The following is a 24,503-nucleotide window of genomic DNA, read 5'->3' as shown; positions in this document are numbered from 1 at the left end:
AAATTTTGAAACCGCTCCATTCAATCCCCACAGTGAGGAGGAGGTAACTAGTAACAAGTAACCAGTAACCAGTAACCAGTAACAAGTAACACCACACTTCACACACACATAATCTCCTTCCCATTCCCCTTTCACAAAAACCTCAAATCCATATAAAAGTAGTGGTATATATATATATATATATAAATAAAAAGCATAGGCAAATGCCACTTTGAGAATACAATATCAAAACCTCTTTTAATATTTTAATACTCTTATAACATTGTAAGTTCTCTATGTTCAAAAAAACAAACCATATGCAGTAACATTGTTCCCCTTTCACAAAAACAAATAAATAAATAAAAAATAATAACATGAAAAGCTCATTTCAAAGGCTAAATTTGAAACATATGAAGAACTTATGTTATTAAACATCTCCCATACAATTCCCAATTTCACCAAAATTTTGTAGGCCATTTATATATATATATATATATATATATATGAGAAAAACTAAGAGCCATGAAATTGAAAGTTGTCAATTACGATAGACGAATTGCATAAAGTTCGTAATATATTTACCAAAGAAATAGAACAAACAATCACTATCAACAGCTCATCTTCAAGTATAAAGTCGTAAACATACCCTGCTTAAAATCAATCCCATATATATATATATATATATATATAAATATCAGTCTAACATGTCACTCAAATCATAGAACACTACAAGATATACATATCATTAACCCAGGATTTGAAAACAAATAAAAATCTGTACATAAACAAAATCAATAGAGAAAAAATTCGGACCCAAGGATTTGAGTAAAACCCAGGTTCCATATTTTTTTATTTAAAATAAGCTCAACAAACAATTCCACACTAAACTCATAACTTAAAACAATCAGAAAAGAAACAACAACTCACAATCGAGCCAATGACCGGATTCATGTTACTACCAAATATCACGCGTCAGACGTCGAGATTCCACAACCCGACAACATCAACATTCGCGTTCATTTTGGTGCTACAAAATATCCCCAATATGGATGTTGTCTGTAATATGAGATACGTACACATCTGGAATATGAGATATCTTGTGCCAATCTTCCCCTTTTCCCTTCTCACATCGCTTCTCTAATTTTGGGCAATATCGAATAGACAATTTCTTTAGGTTGGTGAGCCTTTGCATGCTCATTGGTAAAGATTCCAAGTCTGGGCAGCCTATTATATATAATTCTTTAAGAACTCTAAGATTTTCAAGCCAATCGGGCAGCGTTGCAAGCTCCAAGAAAAAAGATATGTTCAAATATTCAAGTGAGCAGAGGTGCTGCAAGGCCTCGGGTAGAACAACCAACTTATGAGAAGCACATAGGTTGCAACCATAACTGCTCGCACTAAACCAATTTATGGTAATCCCTGACATGTACAGAGTTCGGAGAGATATGAGTTGATTAAGACCACTTGGAAAGCCCTTCAGCACGGGACACTCTACAAGTTTCATAGACTCAAGCACGGTAAGATCCCTAAAACTTTCAGGTAAAGCTTGTATCTTTTTACAACTAATAATCTTGATGCTTTTAAGCGAAGAACAATCTCGAAACATTCCCTCTGGTAAGCACTTGAGTTCAGAAAAATTGCTGATTTCTAAATGCTCTAATGTGCCAAGGCCAGTGAGGAAATCAATCGGCAACTCTTGGATGTTGTCATCACCATTGATGCGAAGCCGAGTAAGACCGTGGAGATTAGAGATGGATTTTAGAACATGTTGTCCAACATTTCGCACGTTCAAAGATTTAACCGATCCTAGTTTAGGTAAGGTCAATTTTGGGCATTCATCAACATCAAGTGTAGACAAACATTCGAACATTTCATTACCAACTTCTTGCCTTGAAAATCCTTCCAAATTTGGTAAATTTGTAATGTAAAGATATTCTAAGCATCCAAAGCTTCTTCTTAAGTCTCCATGACAGATATCATTGTCAATGTACTGCACTAACTTCATTCTAGATATATAAAGATCTCGAAGAGATGTTAGTTTCCCGAACCAATGTGGGAAATGGGTACCATTGTAATTGGTAATGTTTAACCATCTCAAATCTGTGGAAGGAGCAAGAGCATCAAGTATGTGTTTTGCATTTACCTCAGATTCATTTTCATTGCTATGCCAAGATAAATCCAATCGTTTGAGGTTTTTTTTTTGGGATAGATTTGCAAATCTAGCTTCTAATGGGCTTTTCACTTTTTCTAGGTTGCTGATTTGTAGAGAACCTTCTATGTCCAAGTGGTTCAATTCATCCAACTGACAACCTTTTCTCCTATCCACAATGAAATTAGTCAAAGTCTTTAAGCAAGTTAGTTGCCCAATATATGGAGGTAGATGTGATAATTTGTAGCAACCTCCGATGTAAAGATGGTGGAGACCTTTTAAGCGAATCATCTGTTTGGGAAGCTTCTGAAGATTATGACAAGAGGTGAGGTCTAAAACCAACAAATGGTGTAGCAAACAAATGGAATCGGGAAGGACTTCAATTCTACTATGTGAAAGATTCAAATAGCGCAAATGTTTCAAGTTACTCACCAATGATGATATGGATGATAAATGAGTATTATACCCACCATCAAACACTCGTAATGAGCGAAAATTCTTATCAGTATCATAATTAACTGTAGAATTTGTTAATACCATGAATGTTCTTAAGGATTGAGTACTTGGTATTGTAGGAATTTGTATGCCAATAATTCTCCCAAATTGATGACTAAAAGTACACGTTAAGTGATGTACTCTTTTCAACAAGTTGATAGCAAGAGTAACATCATTAACCTCCATAGTACGACATTTATCACCCATTATGGATTGAGCTAGATCATGAAATAAATCATGCATCTTGAAAGAGAAGATACTTTCATCAAAACCTTTCACCACGTCCTGAAAAAATGATCTCCAATATAATTCACTAATCATCTCATTTCCAATGTCTTCCACCTCAAGTTCCGGTTTCGAAGAAATCAACCCATTTGCCATCCAAAGATGAATTAATTTTCTCTTTTCTATCCTATAATCCTTTGGAAATATAGCACAGTAAGAGAAGCATCGTTTGTGCTCTACTGGAAGATGAAGGTAGCTTAATCTCAAAGCAGGCAAGATGGAAGTTTTGTCCTCAGGTAAATTCCAAAGCTCACTGTGCATAACAGAGAGCCATTCCTCCTCTTCACTTTTGAAACACATTAAGCCTCCCAAAGCCTTTGCTGCTAGTGGAACTCCCTTGCACTTCTTCACTATCTCCTTTCCAATTTTGACAAGATTAGGCTGCTCTTCCCTTTGGCTCCCAAATGCACGTTGCTTGAATAACAACCAACAGTCATCGTCTGATAAACCAGTCAAGCCATGCATTGCAACCGTTCCCATAATAGATGCAACCTTTTTTAGACGAGTAGTGACAACAACCGAAGCACCATTTGATCCACACTCCATTATGTACCTCAACTTGTCCCATTCCTCATGATCTTCATTCCACACATCATCCAAAACGATCAGGAATCTCTTTCTTTGGAGCATGTTCTGAAGTTGTTTCTGCAAAGGATCCATCTCCAACGCTTCACAAGCTTTTCCAGTTCCAGATTCTATGATAGCTTTGATCAATCTACGCACATCGAATTCTTCAGAAACACAAACCCACATCTTCAGCTCAAAATGACTACTGACCCTCTCATCATTGAAGACCCATTGAGCAAGAGTCGTCTTTCCCATGCCCCCTAGACCAACAATACAGTACACAGAAGTGCCACTGCAATTGACAGCATCATTAATCAGAAACCCAACAGCTCTCTCCTTGTCCTCTTCTCTTCCATACAAATCTGGTTGAGTAATAACAGAACCAGTCTGACGACTTTCTCTAATCCGGCTTCGTCTCTCCCCAACCGCAACCTCTCGCAAGTGAAAATGCACACGCTCATTTCCGATCTGATCCAATCTATCTCCAATCTCTTTCATCTTTCTAGCAACAGTGTGACGAAAGTAAAGATGCTTAGGACTGAAACAAGATAAAGAAGATCGTACCTTACGAACCCATTGATGGTTTCGCTCAAGATTCTCCTTCAATCGAAAGGCCTCCGCTTCACGTCATCCAAAACATCTTCCAACTCAGAGGAAACATCCTCCAACTTCAGCAGCCAATTCTTGATAGAACGATCCGTTAGTTGTCTCTCCTCGGCATCTTCAATCACAGCACAAATGGTTGAGAGCATGCTAGACATCTTTTCCATCTCTTTCTCGACGCCCAAAACGGATCCAATTTGGTTTTGGATCAGCGAGCTCAGATTCTCAAGCACAACAGTGAGAATAGCTTCAGCCATAATTGCTCAGTTGAGAAAAGCAGAAGAGAAATCAAAGTTCAAACCCAGAAAAGCAAGAGCGAGAGAGTTTGAGGAAGAGCAAGAAGGTAGGCCAATGATTTTGGTATATGATTATCCAAGACTGCAAAAGTAAATTGAGCACAATTGCTTGCTTTGACAGAAACATTCGTGGCTTCCACGCAACGAATATTGAAAGTACACCACAACCATGTCAACCATATCTTCTTATCATAAATACAATACAAACATTTATAAGTAAATATATATATATATAGATAAATCATAAATATTACATGTTTTTTAAATAATCTTGAAACATTTATTTTAGGCGTGTAAATTTTGTTTCAAATTTAACCAAAAAAAATAATAATATTATATTTGGTCCTTGTAATTATTCTTAAATATACAATATGCAAATAGCATAAAAAAAAATCAATTATTTTTTTAATATTTATTAAGAACATATAAAAATTAAATTTTTTATTATCTAAATTATGTACTTCAAAAAAACTTATTATTAAAAAAATAAATAAAAAATATATATATTGTCAACTATTAAATTATAATAATTAATGACAATATAGTAAATAAAAATAATAATATGTATTGATGTGTCAAATTTGACCCTACTTTATTTTGTGCCAAATTTGGTACAAATTTTAGCATGAGCTAAATTTGATACATTTTTTGGGATACTCGTACTAAAATGTGTGCTAAATATAGCATTGTTCTATATTGATGTTTACGGTGTTACTTTTTACCATTTGTTTCCATGTAATTACACCATTTAGATTGACAACACTGATATTATATATGCTCACAAAAGTTAATGCATTCAAAATTTTAGATTCATCCTAACTAGTTTGTATATTTCAAAGATAAGAAAAATTTACATTTCAAATTTGAGTTTGCTAACTTTTGTGGTGCTTAATTTGTTTGTTTATTAGCTACCTTCACTTTCTGTCTTTCATTGGAGCATATCTTATATGCATCCTTATTTGTATTCATTCTCTCCCTTTTTTTGTTTTAGACACAGATAATAACCTAGACAAACAACTCCCATATTCTCTTACAAACCAAGATGAGACCTCTTGAGTAATTGAGAAGATCTTCAAGTTCACAGGAGGCAACCTCAAGAGAATTGTAGAGAATCCTTCTCATGAAGGTCCGGCGTGCCACAAATGTTGCTCGAGCTAACCTCGTCTCTCTCGGGATCTGCATTGGCAAGTTCATGCATGGAGGCAATTTCCACTTCACTGTCCAGAGTCTTAGGTGATGTTTGGTTAGGGGTAATGGAATGGAATTGAATAGAAATGATTCGATTCTCATTTCATTTCTTTGTTTGGTTGCATTTGAGGGTATTAGAATGTCGTTCCAATAGAATGGTTTTTCTACCATTTTGGTGGAATGACTATTTTATTTGAAAATAGAAGGAAATATAATTTCAATGCAAGATTGAAAAAAAAAATTATCATTTTTTGTATTCATGTTATTTTTTATTCCATTTCATTCCTATTATTTTTCTTATACTTCTATTTTCATTCCCTCCAACCAAATGTCACCTGAGTGTTTTTGTATAAAAACGGTGTTTTAAAATGTGGTAAGATTGTCTGAAGATGGACCTATTAATGGAATATTTGAGGATGGAACAAGTCATATACATAATGTGAACAAGAAATTTGAGATGAGAATATGGTCTAGAGAATGTAATGTAATTCAAGTTTATCAGTTTTGATTCTGTACAACATTGTGCTAAAACAATTTCAAGATTTTCCTTCTATCCCTTTTTGTTTATTTTGAGTTTTAATTTTTTTTTAGTTAGGGTTCTTTACACAATATAATCTTCTAGTGTATGAAGTTATTTCTTTATATTTGATCCCACTTGAGATTACTAAACATACCTTATTTTGTAATTACCAAAAAAAAAAGCTAATGATGCTATAATTATATGCTCATTTCAGAAACATGAAAGCCATTGATGTCAGGAGCACTATGAGAAGAAGCAAGCACAAAGCTGTTTCGCTCTTCACTCGAGGCTCCACTTCAAAACAACTATATGCCTAAAATGAAGTTTAGCAACTATAATCTTCCATTCAATTCCAATAACAAATATTTACAATGCAAAATCAGAGTATATCAGATATAAAAAAGGTTGAAAAATACATTGTATGCCTCCTAGAATTTCAATGAAATGGCACCAAACCATCCATTTCTGAAACAAGAACGCTTTTGATGTGTGGAGCACTATGAGAAGAAGCAAGCTCAAGGCTCTTTGCTCTTCACTCGAGGCTCCATTTCAAAGCCACTATATGCCAAAAGTGAACTTAGCAGCTATATTATTTCATTTCATAATCAGAGCATATCAAATATAAAAGGTCCAAGATACAATGTATGCCTCCAAGAATTTCAAAAATTTAAAACTCTTCTTTTGTCTACTATGTTCTTAGTCTCTAGATATTCATATATGTGTGTCTATATAGACAAAAGTAAGGAAAATAATATATATATATATATATATAGTCTTGCATACAAGCAGGAGAAAAATAAGGAAAATTCCTCCAAAGAAATAAAAAATAAGTTTTGTATTTCATAAGCTAAAAAGCTTTGTAACAATAGGGAAAATCCTAATATGACTGCAAAGCCTCCAAAAAAAAACTGCTAGAATACTAATCTTGTCCAAAGCCTCCAAAATTAACCTTGCTCTAAGCTGGCATTCTCCTGCATATCCTCCCAAAACTACAAAATAAATAAATAAATAAAAGGAGATGAGTACATAAACTAAATACAAACATAAAAGTAATAAGCAAATTTTTATAATATAACTATTGAAAAAATTGTTTAAATCAAATAACCAGAAACCAGTAACCAAATACATTGTTTCTAAGTATCAATAGTATACATCGGTTTCCATTGTTTCTAAGACACACCCATTATCCATTTCATCTGTTTTTTCAAATTCATACCACCACAATTCACACACATTATCTCCTTCCCACTTCCTAGTATAAATATATATATATAAATATATATAAAGCATTAGGAAAATGGCATTTTCAAGATTACAATATCAAAATCTCTTTTTAATATTGGAAAAATCCCGGGTACACTCTCCAAAATGTACTCTCCAAACAATTCCCAATTTTACCAGATTTTGTAGAGAAATCAATAATCAGTAAAGAAGATAAAGACAGATGAATATTTACATAGGACAGAGGAGAAAAATAAAGATCCATGTATATGAGGAAAACTAAGAACCATATCTACTGAGATTGAAAGTTGTGAGAAAACAAAAACTGAGAGAAGTATTAGACTTAGATATTTATTCTGGTAGTTTGTTAGAGTTAGTTAGGCTTGCTGTTTGTACCGTTTTATTCTTTTCCCTTATTGTCTTTGTATATATATCGATCCTCCGGCCATCGTTCTCCGTCGTCTTCTCCGGCAACGACGCGCTCTTCTCTTCCTCTGTTTCACTTTTCTACTGGATTGTTTTTTTTTGTTTTTCTTCTCCGGCTCCGGTTCTTTTCCTTCTACATCATCTTCAAGATCTTGCGGTGATCTCTTTCCTTTATCCAATTCTTTTTTTTTGTTTTCCATATCTTTCTTTTTCTCTCTTCATGTCTCACCTCCTACTTCCGAAGATCAATCATCTCCTTCTCTGCAGTTCATAAATTTGAAAATAAAAAAAACATTTATTTTCATAAATAATGAAAATAAAAAAAAAATTACAAAAAAAGAGAGATGAACAAAAAGCAGTGAATTACAATGCATAAATTTGATACTTGTGAATCTCTTGGATATCTGTGAAACCATTAATGTTGATACTTTTAAGCAAGGAACAATCTCGGAACATTCCCTCCGGTAAGCACTTGAGTTCTGGAAGATAGCGGATTTCTAAATGTTGTAATGTGCCAAGGCCGGTGAGGAAATCGGTCGGCAACTCTTGAATCTTTGTGAGACCATTAAGTTTGATACTTTTAAGCGATGAACAATCTCGAAACATTCCCTCCGGTAAGCACTTGAGTTCAGGAAAATAGCAGATTTCTAAATGCTCTAATGTGCCAAGGCCAGTGAGGAAATACTTTTAATCAAAACCTCTCATCAATAACAATAGAATATGAATATAAATAAATAAATAAAATAATAATAATAATAATATGAAAAGCTCATTTCAAAGGCTAAATTTGAAACATATGAAGAACCTATGTTATTAAACATCTCCCATACAATTCCCAATTTCACCAAAATTTTGTAGAGAACATAAAGACACATGAATATTTATATAGGACTCCCAAAGGAGAAAAATTAAAGGCCCACATATATATATATATATATGAGAAAAACTAAGAGCCATTTACTGAAATTGAAAGTTGTCAATTACGATAGATAGACTAATTGCATAAACATACGCTGCTTAAAATCAATCCCATATATATATATATAAATATCAGTCTAACATGTCACTCAAATCATAGAACACTACAAGATATACATATCATTAACCCAGGATTTGAAAAGAAATAAAAATCTGTATAAAAACAAAATCAATACAGAAAAAAATCGGACCCAAGGATTTGAGTAAAACCCAGGTTCCAAATTTTTTTATTTAAAATAAGCTCAACAGACAATTCCACACTAAACTCATAACTTAAAACAATCAGAAAAGAAACAACAACTCACAATTGAGCCAACGACCGGATTCATGTTCATTTTGGTACTACCAAATATCATTCATATTGTTCCCGTCATCAAAATGAGATACGTACACATCTGGAATATGAGATATCTTGTGCCAATCTTCCCCTTTTCCCTTCTCACATCGCTTCTCTAATTTTGGGCAATTTTGAATAGACAATTTCTTTAGGTTGGTGAGCCTTTGCATGCTCATTGGTAAAGATTCCAAGTCTGGGCAGCCTTTTATATATAATTCTTTAAGAACTCTAAGATTTTCAAGCCAATCGGGCAGCGTTGCAAGCTCCAAGAAAAAAGATATGTTCAAATATTCAAGTGAGGAGAGGTGCTGCAAGGCCTCGGGTAGAACAACCAACTTATGAGAAGCACAATGGCTATAACTATAACCAGCCCTGCTAGACCAATTTATGGTAATCCCTGACATGTACAGAGTTCGTTGAGATATGAGTTGATTAAGACCACTTGGAAAGCCCTTCAGCACGGGACACTCAACAAGTTTCATAGACTCAAGCACGGTAAGATCCCTAAAACTTTCAGGTAAAGCTTGTATCTTTTTACAACTAATAATCTTGATGCTTTTAAGCGAAGAACAATCTCGAAACATTCCCTCTGGTAAGCACTTGAGTTCAAAATTACTGATTTCTAAATGCTCTAATGTGTTAAGGCCATTGAGGAAATCAATTGGCAACTCTTGGATCTTTGTGAAACTATTAATGCAGATACTTTTAAGCGATGAACAATCTCGAAACATTCCCTCCGGTAAGCACTTAAGTTCAGGAAAATTGCTTAAATTTAAATGCTCTAATGTGCCAAGGCCAGTGAGGAAATCAATCGGCAACTCTTGGATGTTGTCATCACCATTGATGTGAAGTCGAGTAAGACCGTGGAGATTAGAGATGGATTTTAGAACATGTTGCCCAACATTTCGCACGTCCAAAGATTTAACCGATCCTAGTTTAGGTAAGGTCAATTTTGGGCATTTAACAACGTCCAGTGTAGACAAACATCTAAACATTTCATTACCAACTTCTTGCCTTGAAAATCCTTCCAAATTTGGTAAATTTCTAATAAAAAGACGTTCTAAGCATCCAAAGCTTCTTCTTAAGTCTCCATGACAGATATCATTGTCAATGTACTGCACTAACTTCATTCCAGATATATGAAGATCTTGAAGAGATGTTAGTTTCCCGAACCAGTGTGGGAAATGGGTACCATTGTAATTGCTAATGTTTAACCATCTCAATTCTGTGGAAGGAGCAAGAGCATCAAGTACGTGTTTTGCATTTTCCTCAGATTCATTTTCATTGCTATGCCAAGATAAATCCAATCGTTTGAGGTTTTTTTTTTGGGATAGATTTGCAAATCTAGCTTCGGCTGGGTTTTTCACTTTTTTTAGGTTGCTGATTTGTAGAGAACCTTCTATGTCCAAGTGGTTCAATTCATCCAACTGACAACCTTTTCTCCTATCCACAATGAAATTAGTCAAAGTCTTTAAGCAAGTTAGTTGCCCAATATATGGAGGTAGATGTGATAATTTGTCGCAACCTTCGATGTAAAGATGGCGGAGACCTTTTAAGCGAATCATCTGTTTGGGAAGCTTCTGAAGATTACGACAACAGGTGAGGTCTAAAGCCAACAAATGGTGTAGCAAACAAATGGAATCTGGGAGGACTTCAATAGTACTACGTGAGAGATTCAAATAGCGTAAATGTTTCAAGTTACTCACCAATGATGATAAATGAGGAGTACCATACCCACCATCAAACACTCGTAATGAGTGCAAATTCCTAATATTATCATATTGTACTGTTGAGTAACTTTTTGATGGATATGTTAATACCATGAATGTCCTTAAGGATTGAGTACTTGGTATGTTAACAGTTCTCCTAAATTGACTAGAAGAAGTACACGACAAGTGACGAACTCTTTTTGGCAAGTTGATAGCAAGAGTATCATCATTAACCTCCATAGTACGACATTTATCACCCATTATGGATTGAGCAAGATCATGAAATAAATCATGAATCTTATAAAAATAATCATTACGAAAATCATCCTCCACGTCCTGAAAAAAAGATCTCCAATACAATTCACTAAATATCTCATTTCCAACGTCTTCCACCTCAAGTTCCGGTTTAGAAGAAATCAACCCATTTGCCATCCAAAGATAAATTAATTGTGTCTTTATTATTCTATAATCCTTTGGAAATATAGCACAGTAAGAGAAGCATCGTCTGTGCTCTACTGGAAGATGAAGGTAGCTTAATCTCAAAGCAGGCAAGATGGAAGTTTTGTCCTCAGGTAAATTCCAAAGCTCACTGCGCATAACAGAGAGCCACTCCTCCTCTTCACTTTTGAAACACATTAAGCCTCCCAAAGCCTTTGCTGCTAGTGGAACTCCCTTGCACTTCTTCACTATCTCCTTTCCAATTTCGATAAGGTTAGGCTGCTCTTCTCGTTGGCTCCCAAACGCACGTTGCTTGAATAACAACCAACAGTCATCGTCTGATAAACCAGTCAAGCCATGCATTGCAACCGTTCCCATAATAGATGCAACCTTTTTTAGACGAGTAGTGACAACAACCGAAGCACCATTTGATCCACACTCCATTACGTACCTCAACTTGTCCCATTCCTCATGATCTTCATTCCACACATCATCCAAAACGATCAGGAATCTCTTTCTTCGGAGCATGTTCTGAAGTTGTTTCTGCAAAGGATCCATCTCCAACGCTTCACAAGCTTTTCCGGTTCCGGATTCTATAATCGCTTTGATCAATCTACGCACATCGAATTCTTCAGAAACACAAACCCACATCCTCAGCTCAAAATGATTACTGACCCTCTCATCATTGAAGACCCATTGAGCAAGAGTCGTCTTTCCCATGCCCCCTAGACCAACAATACAGTACACAGAAGTGCCACTGCAATTGACAGCATCATTAATCAGAAACCCAACAGCTCTCTCCTTGTCCTCTTCTCTTCCATACACATGTGGTTGAGAAATAACAGAACCAGTCTGACGACTTTCTCTAATCTGGCGTCGTCTCTCCCCAACCGCAAACTCTCGCAAGTGAAAATTCACACGCTCATTTCCGATCTGATCCAATCTATCTCCAATCTCTTTCATCTTTCTAGCAATAGTGTGACGAAAGTAAATATGCTTAGGACTGGAATAAGATAAAGAAGATCGTACCTTACGAACCCATTGATGGTTTTGCTCAAGATTCTCCTCCAATCGAAAGGCCTCCGCTTCACAGTCATCCAAAACATCCTCCAACTCAGAGGAAACATCCTCCAACTTCTGCAGCCAATTCTTGATAGAACGATCTGTGAGTTGTCTCTCCTCGGCATCTTCAATCACAGCACAAATGATTGAGAGCATGCTAGACATCTTTTCCATCTCTTTCTCGACGCCCAAGACGGATCCAATTTGGTTTTGGATCAGCGAGCTCAAATTCTCAAGCACAAGAGTGAGAATAGCTTCAGCCATAACTGCTCAGTTGAGAAAAGCAGATGAGAAATCAAAGTTCAAACCCAGAAAAGCAAGAGCGAGAGAGTTTGAGCAAGAGCAAGAGCAAGAGGCTAGGCCAATGATTTTGGTATATGATTATTCCAAGAGTGCAAAAGTAAGCTTGCATGCAAAAGTAAATTGAGCACAGATGCTTGCTTTGACAGAGACATTCGTTGCCTCCACGCAACGAATATTGAAAGTACTCAAATAATGATGATCTTCTCATCATAAATGCAATACAAACATTTATAAGTAAATATATATATAGATAAATCATAAATATTACATGTTTTTTAAATAATCTTAAAACGCTAGGAGTGTAAATTTTGTGTGAACTTAAAAAAAAAAAAAAAGTTAATATAATTAAAAAAAATTATTATCCGTACTCCCAAAAACTTGTTATTAAAAAAATAAATATATATGGTTAGTCATTAATTGTCAATTATTAAATTATAATAATTAGTGACAATATAGTAAATAAAAAATTAATATTTATTGATGTGTTAAATTTGACCATGCTATATTTTGTGCCAAATTTGACACAAACTTTAGCATAGGCTAAATTTGGCACATTTTTTGGGACACTCGTACTAAGATGTGTGCTAAATATAGCATTGTTCTATATTGATGTTTATTACACTGTTACTTCTTACATTTGTTTCCATGTAATTACACCATTTGTATTGACACCACTGATATTATATATGCTCACAAAAGTTAATGCATTACAAAATTTAGATTCACCTTAACTAGCTTTTATTGATCATAATCTAGCTTGGTGGCTAATGATTTTATTATGCATAAGTGTAATGTTGTTTTGCTCACTTCCTGTCAAATTTGAGTTTGCTAACTTTTGTGGTGCTTAATTTGTTTGTTTATATCACTTTCTATTTTTCATTGGAACATATCTTATATGCATCCTTATTTGTATTCATTTCTCTCCCTTTTTTTGTTTTAGACACAGATAATAACCTAGACAAACAACTCCCATATTCTCTTACAAACCAAGATGAGACCTCTTGACCAAACAGATACAACAGCAGTTCACAGGAAGCAACCTCAAGAGAATTGTAGAGTAGAGAATCCTTCTCATGAAGGTCCGGCGTGCCACCAATGTTGCTCGAGCTAACCTCGTCTCTCTCGGGATCTGCATTGGCAAGTTCATGCATGGAGGCAATTTCCACTTCGCTGTCCAGAGTCTAAGGTGATGTTTGGTTAGGGGTAATGGAATAGAATTGAATAGAAATGAATCGATTTCCATTTCATTTCTTTGTTTGGTTGCATTTGAGGGTATTGAAATGTCATTCCAATAGAATGGTTTTTCCACCATTTTAGTGGAATGACTATTCTATTTGAAAATTGAAGGAAATATCATTTCAATGTAAGATTGAAAAAAAAATTATCATTTTTTGTATTCATATTATTTTTTATTCCATTTCATTTCTATGATTTTTCTTATTCCTCTATTTTCATTCCCTCTAACCAAACGCCATCTAAGTATTTTTATATGAAAATCGCTTTTTAAAATGTGGTAAGATTGTATGAAGATGGACCTATTAATGGAATATTTGAGGATGGAAGATGATCTTTGAGTTTGAAATTAATAGTTTTTGAGAGTAGATTTTGACAAGTCATATACATAATGTGAACAAGAAATATGAGATGAGAATATGTAATTCAAGTTTATCAGTTTTGATTCTGTACAAGATTGTGCTAAAACAATTTCAAGATTTTCCTTCTATCCCTTTTTGTTTATTTTGAGTTTTAATTTTTTTTAGTTAGGGTTCTTTACACAATATAATCTTCTAGTAAATGAAGTTATTTCTTTATATTTGGTCCCACTTGAGATTACTAAACATACCTTATTTTGTAATTACCCAAAAAAAAAAGCTAATGATGCTATAATTATATGCTCATCAGAATTTGGAACTAATGACTAATTTAAATACTCTTTTTTTTCAGCAAATATAATCAAAGTTGTTAAAATGTTGCACCTTTTAAGCAAATAGTTGAAAAAAAATTAAAACAAAGGTATTTAAGTTATAAAAATCATTAAAATTATATAAAAATAACATAAATTAATTGTCACAAAAAAAAGTTCGGATATTTAAATACTAAATTGTTAATAGTTGTTATAAATATCCCTTTATAAAATGGTCTATTATATACTCAAAAGGAAAATTCAAATTAAATTGTATTATTAGTTTGCTAATAATTTTTTTTACTTCAATTTTTTTTTCTTACACCTTTATATTCCTCTAAAAATAAGTAAATTCTTAAAACGTCACCAACCTACCAGACAATAATTAAGATTAAATTAATAAAATATCAAGTTGCTCCTAACCTGTCTGCTGTGTTCCTAAATAGTTTAGTCAATAAAATCACAGCTTAAGAATTTTTGGTAACTAATAATTATTTTTCTAATTATTTTGCACAAATATTTAGTAGGAAAATAAATACATACATGATTAATAGACTGAAGAAGATGATCTTTGAATAACCATGGCTGCAGTGAGGATCCTAATAAAGTCAGAAGATGAAGTTGAAATGATTTTAGTAGTTATTACTGAATGTAACTCATTTAAAAGCACTAAAAATTCTGAGCCCAGATGGAATGGAATGAAGAATGCAGAGAAAACATTCCTATTATTCAGCTTAGATGGCCTTTTCCACAACAAACATTAATTCATAGAAACTAAACATAACCACAACAATACCAAGGAAGGAGTTCAAATGGCAGAAACTCATTATCAATAAATACCCTAAACTCAGTTCCATCCAACACCAAATTATACACTTTGAATCATCAGTAAAGATCATGTTCTTTGTGGGTGTGAATCACGCAATCCGAAGTAGGGTACGAAACACAAGTCAGCAAAAAGCCGTCCCCCAATTGTTTATCATCAAGAAATGCACCATCGGACTGATCCACACTACCTGATTCGATCTTCCCGGCACAGGTAGAGCAAGCCCCCGCCCTGCACGAGTAAGGCAGATCGATCCCTGCGGTCTCAGCAGCGTCTAGAACGTAGCAATCATCTGGAGCCTCGAACTCATTCTCGTTGCCATCTGGGTCGATGAGCTTAATCTTGTACACTGCCATCGATGATCTGAAAGAGGAGGATGATGCTTTTAACCCGAAAGTCTTGGAGGTGTTCTTGACAGATCCAAGGGTGGACGGGCATTTGACCATGGCACTGGCAAGTTGGTTCTGAGGCACACTCTTGATCATACAATGTGAGGGGATTCTTGCAGTTGTGGACATGGTTGACATGTTTGCACCTGAATCCACATAACAAATCTCTGTTAATCAAAACCTCTCATCATTAACAATAGAATATGAAATTTTGGCCAAGAAAAAGAAAGACAAACTATTTGCTTATCAATCTTTCCATCCAAGGCTTATTAAATTACTATTCTTTTTCATTTCATTTTGTTGAAAAAATAAAGATTGAAACGAAAGATAAACCGAGTTCACATCTGTTTCGATAGCAGCAATTTGAATAAGCAAGTGTTGAAAGGTTAAAGGTAAATTGTTTGCATCCAAAATTTCAAAGAAATGACACTAAACCATCCATTTCAGAAACATGAAAGCTATTGATGTCTGGAGCACTATGAGAAGAAGCAAGCACAAAGCTGTTTCGCTCTTCACTCGAGGCTCCACTTCAAAACAACTATATGCCTAAAATGAAGTTTAGCAACTATAACCTTCCATTCAATTCCAATAACAAATATTTACAATGCAAAATCAGAGTATATCAGATATAAAAAAGTTGAAAAATACATTGTATGCCTCCAAGAATTTCATTGAAATGGCACCAAACCATCCATTTCTGAAACAAGAACGCTTATGATGTGTGGAGCACTATGAGAAGAAGCAGGCTCAAGGCTCTTTGCTCTTCACTCGAGGCTCCATTTCAAAGCCACTATATGCCAAAATTGAACTTGGCAGCCATAGTATTTCATTCAGTTTTAAAAAAAAAATCTCTATAATCAAATATAAAAGGTCCAAGATACAATGTATGCCTCCAAGAATTTCATCGAAATGACACAGAACCATCCATTTCTGAAACAAGAAAGCTTTTGATGTGTGGAGCACTATGAGAAGAAACAAGCTCATGGCTTTATGCTCTTCACTCGAGGCTCCATTTTAAAACCACTAATAAGCTCTAATGCCTATATCCAGTGCAGTAACAATTGACTAAAAAAATCCAAAGCTTCACTAAGATCACCTAGAAAATATCCAATAAACTTTGTCCAAAAGAAATCTAAAATGTCAAGGCAGTTTTCTGACAAAAAATGCTGAAATAAAATTTTGAAAAAAAAATTAATAAATAAGAAAACACGAATCCAACACTCAAAGACAACTTTTTTTTTTTTTTTTTTACATACAAAACCCTTTTGAAAAAACAGTTTTAATAAAAAGAATACAACAAAACCCAAAACCCTTCAAGGAAAACAACTTTTTGTTATTATTATTATTATTATTGAATCCAACAAAACCCTTTTGAGAAACAGAATCCAAAAGAGAACAAAGAATACAAGAAAACCCAAAACCCTTCCAAGAAAAGAGTTGAAAAACAAAATCCAACAAAACCCTCTGAAGAAAAAATAAAGCTAGCAAGAAACCCCTGAAAGATGACTCATTTCAGAAGAAGATTATATAATAATCAAACCCCACAACCAAATACCTTCAATCCACGACTCAATTCACAAAAAGAGTACATAATAAATAATCAGAAATCCATAATAATCAAACCCCACATACCAAAAAGAAAAACTAAAACAGAAAAGAAAAGAAAAAGGAAGAAGATTCTGACTTACAGATGGAGATATGCGATGTAAGATGAATCCAAGAGTTGAAAAAGGAAGTAAGGAAGAAAGGGTTTTTGTATTTGGGGCGGAAGGAGCGAGGTGGTGGTATAGTAGTGGATTCACAAAGCGTTGGTTTAGTTTAGTGTTATGTTAATATTTATAGCGGAAAAGAGAGAAAGTAGTGTCTAATGCCTAATGCCTATGCCTATGCCTATGCCTATGCCTATGCAATAAAGCATCTATTTCACTAACTAAAAAAAGTCACAATCCAAAAGATTCCTTGGGCCACAACACAACACAATACTACCAATTTTCATATCAAAAAAATATATACATCTAATTTAATTTTTAATTAAGATTATGAGTGTTTGATTCATCAATTTTATATTTATTACATTTTGTTTATTGAATTTTTAGTTTTAGTTAATTAAGTCATTAAATTTTTAATACTTCTTTACCTAGCATAAGTTTTAAATTTATTTATGTATATATATATATATATATGGTAAGACTACAGTGTTGACAGTGTTTTGTCAACATCGATGTTGACAAAAGTTAGTTTCGGCATGCGGATAGTTATAAATTCTAATTTTTTAATATCACAGTATATATTGTAGTTATTTAGAACATCCCACAAATTTTTCAGAAATTTCGAATAATTTACAATGTTGAAAATAAAGTTTAAACAGTCAAAACAAGTTGTTTGAACCTTATTTTCGGCACCATAAATTATTCAGAAATTCTTGAAAATTTGTGAGATATTCTAAATGACTACAATATACACTGTGATATTGAAAAAATAGAATTTATAACTATACACATACCAAAACCAATTTTTGTCAATACTGATGACAAAACACTGTCAACATCGTAATCTTACCCTATATATATTTATTTTTCTAATTATAAACTCTAAATTTAATATGTCTATGTTATCTTAATAATAATAATAATTTAATTATAAATTAAATATTTAAAAAAATGCAATTCTTAACTCTTAAGTTCTATTTCATAATATAATATAAAAGTCTATTAATTAGGATTATTTAACATGAAAGTATCTTTATAATATTTTTGTATGAGTTACAAGAAATATACTTAGTTTAAGAGTTGTACAAAAATGTTAATAAAAATAAACTTTTTTATATAAAAAAAAATCACTTAATTTAGTACAAATAGCCTCTAATTATTTAATTTTTGTTTCATCAACACAAGTTGACAAAAAAAAAAACCTAATAAAAACCAACTTGGACTCTACCTATGATCAAACCAACCTCCAATTAATAGTGAGGAAAGAACCCAATTTTGACTATTTGTTAAAACCAATTGTGAACTTTGGTAATTGGTTGTGAGTTGACACAAAATACAAATTCAATTAAAAGTTTGGTAACCATTAAAAAAACAGTTTTTTATTTAATTAATTAAAAATTTGACAATTAAACATAAAATAGTGTTTGGTAACTCTATTTTTATTTTTTATTTTTTTAAATTTTAAACAAAATTTATTAAATTTTGAAAATAGAAAACTTTCACTTTCAAAAAAATTTTAAATTGTTTTCAATTTTTAGTTTTTTTTTTCTTCTCTTCTTCAAATCACCACCTCATTTTATATTACTAAGCAAAACATAAAAATAAAAGTTATCAAACGCATTTATTATTTTTTATTTTTAAAAACAAAAAACAAAAGTAGTTATCAAACATGTTTTTATTTTTTTTTTTAAAAAAACAAAAACAAAAATAATATTTCTATTTTTGTGTTTAAAAAATTCAAAAACAAAAATTTTACCAAACACAACCTAAACAATTTTTTTTTTTTTTCCTTTCTTTTCTATAGGGTTTCCTCTATATAATTTATATATTTATAAATAATTTTTAGTTTTTTCAAGTAAAGACAAAGGAGGAGAAGAAACCAAAAACCCAAACACACAAACACATGGCAAATAAAACACAAGAAATTTGGTCAAATGTTGCACACTATGATTGGGCCCAACCCAACCCAACCCAAATGATTTTGTCCTTTCATGAAGTTGTGGAGCCGTTTGTGCACTTGACCGCTTTGTGATTCATAAGAAGAAAAATGTGAGCACACTAAGTAAAGTAAGGTTCATGTTCAATGGTTTCATATAATAATAATAATAATGGAGCTATAATATATACATCATGGCTCTTCAATTGCACCATGGGCTAATTAGAAGGGCTACTAATAATTGTATATGAAATCTCTTTAACTAAATCACACATTTTTACATATATTTATATTTTTATTATTTTTCAAAAATGTAATTAATGTATAAAAATAGCGTAGTTAACTATTTAGTACCCTATATTTTTTCAAAGTATCATCTTGATACCCTGTGTTTACAAATAATACTCATTTGGTACCCTACATTTTGAAATCGTACATATTTGATACCCTGCATTTTAAAATCGTGCATATTTGGAACCCTAAAATCAAATTTAATTAATAAAATTTTACCAATTTAATCAAATTTATGTCAATCATACAAGCTACAAATTATATATAATGTTGACAGTTTGGTCATATCGATAAGACTTTATCAATTAAGATGTCAAATATCTATGTTTTTAAAATACGGGGTACTATATGAGTATTATTAAAAACAGAGGGTACCAAAACGATATTTTACAAAAACAAATAGTATCAAACGAGTAAACTCACATAAAAATATAGAGAGAAAAAAAAGTTAACGGGGGTCGTGGCCACCCCTAGCTCCGTCATTGAGAGTAAAAGTACTAGTAGTAGATGATTTAAAATGGTACTCCATCATATGCTTCATTTTACATAATTTCTAAATATCATTCCTGTAGCCTAGCTACATGTAGGTAAACAATATTTGTTAGCTAAATATTATTTAATTATTAAATATTACATGTGACTATTATTTAATATAAAAAAAATATTTGAAATGAGTAAAATATAATATATAAATGATATAGATAAGCATAAATGGTGTAATGTAAACGGTTGAGGTAAAATATAAAAAATGACGTTTTTGTGAGGTATTTTGAGTAATAGAATAGAGAGTTTGATGTGTAGTTGGACGATGAAAATGATATATATTTTTTGAATATATATTTGCAGTAATTTACTGATGCGTGTCGTATGTAGTATCAAATTTAATTATTTTTTATTAACTAATTATGTCAGCTACTCTAGTATAGCGGTGCATAAAAGTCGAATCCACGATGATTATGATTTAGATTATTATTCAAAATAAGAAAACACAATAATTAAACAGTGGATTTGGTTTTTGTTGACCCACGATTTAGCCAACTGACACAGAGTCAAAATATGAATGATATAGACGAATATATATAGATAATAACGTAATGACAAAAGTAAAGAAAACACAGTAATTTATAGTGGTTCGGCCCCAGGATCTGGTAATGACCTACGTCCACTTAGAATGATATTGATATGGGATCAAAAGTGTGATCAGAGAACTTGGGTTCAATGAGTTTCAACACTCCTCATAAACAATACAAGTTTACTCATATAATTTCTATAATCTCTATGATTTCCGGGCTCCCCCTCAAGTCCCTTCCCATGAGCCATCTCCTGCTATTTATAGGCTCATGGAGGGTTGCCCAATATTGTTACAGATATTATCCCCTGAATCATGGGATATTCAGAAGATTGCATGAGATAAATTCGAGATTCATAAGATCTTTCCATAAATGTTGCTTTGCCAGCGGAACCACCGACCAGTCTGGTCGTGGTAAAGACAGGTCTATCCTGCTTCTAGTGTGTCTCCTGGTCGATACTCTAGCAGACGCTCCAGGTGTCAGCCACGTGTCAAGAGATTATTCGACACGTCACAAATGCTAATTTATTGGATAACAGTTTTAAAACCTAATAATATAAAATAAAATAAAGATTAAATAAATAAGAATGTTATGATTTTAAAGAAGTAGTTAAGAATTACTATCCACATTCGACAAGCAATCTGTCAATAATGATAAATAATATTTCTTATTCCCAATTAAACTATTAATCCCACAGATAACACTTAAGCACTCAATTATCTCAATTTCCCTATTATAATTAATTAAAGTTAATCGCTATTAATTAACTATTTTTACCAAGTAATAAATGTTGGAAAAAGCTTATACAGGATCTTTATTTATTTTCATGTATATCTAATATTAAACAAATTAATACGAGATAGCCTAAAACATGTTTCTAAAATTGAATTCAAGAGAAACAAAGAATAGAATACTTACAGTATACGCAGCGGAATTAAAGAGTCATTCCTTCAGTTTCTTTAACTCTTGTATCCTCTCTGTCGCAGAGTATTATCAAGAAACTGAACCGATCTTCTATTTTCTTCACGATCTTCCAATGTATCCTTAGAACCACCTAGACTAGTGTGGGCAATTCTCAACACATGAGATAGATATAGAGAGAAGAAGAGAAAATAACAAAGTGGCTTAGAAAATGACTTGTGTTTAGAGAGAATATAAAACTATCAGAAAATCTGACTTGTGACTTATCTGCCATCTCTAAAATCTTCTCTCTAAGCACTCTTTTTATAGACTCAATTAGGCCATTTAATTTAATTAAAAAATCAATAAAATAACAGTCATTTTGAAGCCCTAGGTCGAAATTATCATGGGCTATAGGCCCGTGAAATTTCCCATTTGATTATAAGCTCATTGGACTTAAAATCAAGGCCTGTATTATTTTCTATTGATTTAATTAATTAAATAATTATTTAAATCCTTTATCAAATTAATTATTTATAATTTGAACCTTGATTTAAATTTATTTATTAATTTAGATACCAATTTATCTTAATTAATAAATCTGCCATAATTTCTCTTTTCTTCTCAAAATTACACAACTCTGTGAAACTATCCAAAATTGACCTGGTCAACTTTGATAATTCTAATTGATGATTAAATCAATTAATTGAGACTATCTAGATGATTTTATCCAAGGTACAATGGGGACCATGGGCCTATGAAATCAAGCTCCAATGAGTTATCATAAATCTAACAAATAAATTTACTAACTTATTAATTCATCGTGACTCCACTATAGACTTGGAATTGCACTATTGAATTCATAGAACGCTCTATAACAAATATAGATACGCTATTAATTATCCATTGTTACAACCATAATTTTCACTCAATCCTCTATAGACGGTCTACAATGAGATAGGACTAAAATACAGTTTTACCCCTCATTGTATTTTATCCTTAAAACACTTAGTTCCTTGTAAATGATATTTCAGTAAACTAATTTAATTACTGAAATGAGATCTCTATCATTTAACGCATTGAACCAAACTAAAAGGAAACCATCGTTTCACTTCTTCATCAGAAGCTATAGATGTTCATATCTATGATTAACACTCCCACTCAATTATACTACCGAGTTCCCAAGATGTAAGTATGGGCTAGTCCGTAGGGTAAGCTGGTAACGAATAAGTCAAAGAACTCAAATAATACAATCAGTTAGAATACTAACCACTCAGAATTGAGATTGAATTGACCTATGGTCAACTATATGATATGACTAGAATAAATAATAACGGTATGTTTACTTATCTTATCAATTGTCAATATCGGTCCTGTCCGATGTAACAAATACATCCGATCTTATCTACTTTGCTAATGTTCTGGAAAGAACATAACACTGTAATGTGTAAGTAGATCATATCGTAGATTGGAAAGTCAGTGTAAATCCGGTGCACTGACTAATCTTAGGACTAACTTATTTTTGAACATATAATCATATTTATATTCCACTGTGATTACGTCACTATAAATAAGATTAGCTATATGCTCGGAATTTAATAGAAGTTTAAATTAAACAAATAATCATGAAAATAAAACATGTGAGCAAGTCAAAAAATGATTTCTATTCTTTTATTGATAATAAAATGAGATTACAAAGAATTTTAGTTTTAATTAGGGCATAAAACCCCAACAATAAACTCATTAAGCATGTGATATATTTAACCCAGAAAAAATATTACATCTTGTGGCTAAGTTTTAATATAGGTAACAAATTCATTAAGCATGCAATTCATTTAACTTAAGTTTCTCTATTCTCATTGAATATAATATGTTCTCTAACAAAACTTATGTTATATTTCTAATTTTATATATAAAATAATGCACCACTAATTAATTGATGCAATATCATTATAGAAAGAAAAAAAAAAAGGGTTGCCGAGTCCATGGAGTTAAAATTTTGCATGTAGTATAACATTGTTAAATTTTTGTATAGAAGAGTGATGCCATTCCAAATGGGTTAACTTACTTTATAGGGTCCAAGTAGTAAGTTCATCGAAGTATTAATTAAGCACCTTTTGTTTAAATTAGAAGATTAATTTTTTTTTATATATATAAATTATAGTGGCATAATGTAACTATTATCACTAATTATTTTATAAAAAATAAATATTGTTTAAAAGATGATACATGTCATCAAATTAAAGAGAGAGTGCAAAAGAGAGTAGGCTAGAGAGTCTCCTTAGAGCACCTCGAATGCTAATGCTAGAGGTGTTGCTATAGCCAAATATGGGTCCCCGTGTCAGAAAGTGGGTCCCCAAGTCAAAAAGTGGCCAAGAGACATTGCTAAATTTTGGCAACGTTGCTTCTTATTTTTTATTTTTATAAAATTATTTTTTGTGTTAAGTGGATGAAAGAGAATTGCCAAAAATTAATATATTAATGTTTTTGGCAATTTTGGAGGGTGCCTACATGGGTGATGCTCTTAGAGCACTCTCAATTTGATGAGTTATAATAGTTACTTAGCTAAAATATAGCTCAAAACTCTTCAATTAATATCTAACCTCATGAATAATACATATCCACATGTAGTATAGTTTTAGAGCTCCTTAATATTTTTTTTATTTCTTTCACCATAAATATATTATATGGTTTTTTTTTTCTCTATATAAGGCACATTAAAAAATAATTTGTTACTAATTTATATTTTATGTAATATATAAATAATTTACATTATAATAATATTACAATATTAATTGAGAAAATATATAGGTAAAGATTAAAAAATATAATAATATTATTAATAGTTACAGAAAATATTTAAAATTAATAAAATATAATATTTAAATAATATATATAAAAAAAAAAAAAAAAGATATGGTGT

At 32.2% G+C, this 24,503-nt stretch overlaps 3 protein-coding genes across 3 annotated transcripts; all 3 read right to left on the bottom strand.

Moving 5' to 3' along the window:
• Nucleotides 1-686: 686 nt before the first annotated feature.
• LOC133792658 (putative disease resistance protein RGA3) lies at nt 687-4,017 on the bottom strand. The gene has a single exon (XM_062230564.1). The coding sequence runs from the start codon at nt 3,971-3,973 to the stop codon at nt 1,007-1,009; it is 2,967 nt and encodes a 988-aa protein (XP_062086548.1). The 5' UTR covers nt 3,974-4,017; the 3' UTR covers nt 687-1,006.
• Nucleotides 4,018-7,742: 3,725 nt separating this feature from the next.
• LOC133789269 (putative disease resistance protein RGA4) lies at nt 7,743-12,724 on the bottom strand. Its single transcript, XM_062227043.1, has 3 exons — nt 9,013-12,724; nt 8,097-8,385; nt 7,743-7,990 (listed from the first exon to the last, which is right to left on the bottom strand). Exon 1 carries the CDS (start codon nt 12,515-12,517, stop codon nt 9,050-9,052), a length of 3,468 nt encoding a protein of 1,155 aa, XP_062083027.1. The 5' UTR covers nt 12,518-12,724; the 3' UTR covers nt 7,743-7,990; nt 8,097-8,385; nt 9,013-9,049.
• A 2,351-nt stretch (nt 12,725-15,075) lies between these two features.
• Nucleotides 15,076-17,517, bottom strand: LOC133789270 (ferredoxin, root R-B1). Its single transcript, XM_062227044.1, has 2 exons — nt 17,363-17,517; nt 15,076-15,820 (listed from the first exon to the last, which is right to left on the bottom strand). Exon 2 carries the CDS (start codon nt 15,810-15,812, stop codon nt 15,345-15,347), a length of 468 nt encoding a protein of 155 aa, XP_062083028.1. The 5' UTR covers nt 15,813-15,820; nt 17,363-17,517; the 3' UTR covers nt 15,076-15,344.
• Between the last annotated feature and the right edge of the window lie 6,986 nt (nt 17,518-24,503).

This window comes from Humulus lupulus, chromosome 7 (assembly GCF_963169125.1).
Source record: "Humulus lupulus chromosome 7, drHumLupu1.1, whole genome shotgun sequence".
Taxonomy (NCBI): Eukaryota; Viridiplantae; Streptophyta; class Magnoliopsida; order Rosales; family Cannabaceae; genus Humulus; species Humulus lupulus.
This window is presented reverse-complemented; position numbering and strand designations above follow the sequence as displayed.

What these genes read in the sequence shown, in the direction of transcription:
- LOC133792658 (XM_062230564.1), bottom strand. Translation starts at nt 3,973, where the DNA reads ATGAAAGAGATTGGAGATAGATTGGATCAGATCGGAAATGAGCGTGTG.
- LOC133789269 (XM_062227043.1), bottom strand. Translation starts at nt 12,517, where the DNA reads ATGGCTGAAGCTATTCTCACTCTTGTGCTTGAGAATTTGAGCTCGCTG.
- LOC133789270 (XM_062227044.1), bottom strand. Translation starts at nt 15,812, where the DNA reads ATGTCAACCATGTCCACAACTGCAAGAATCCCCTCACATTGTATGATC.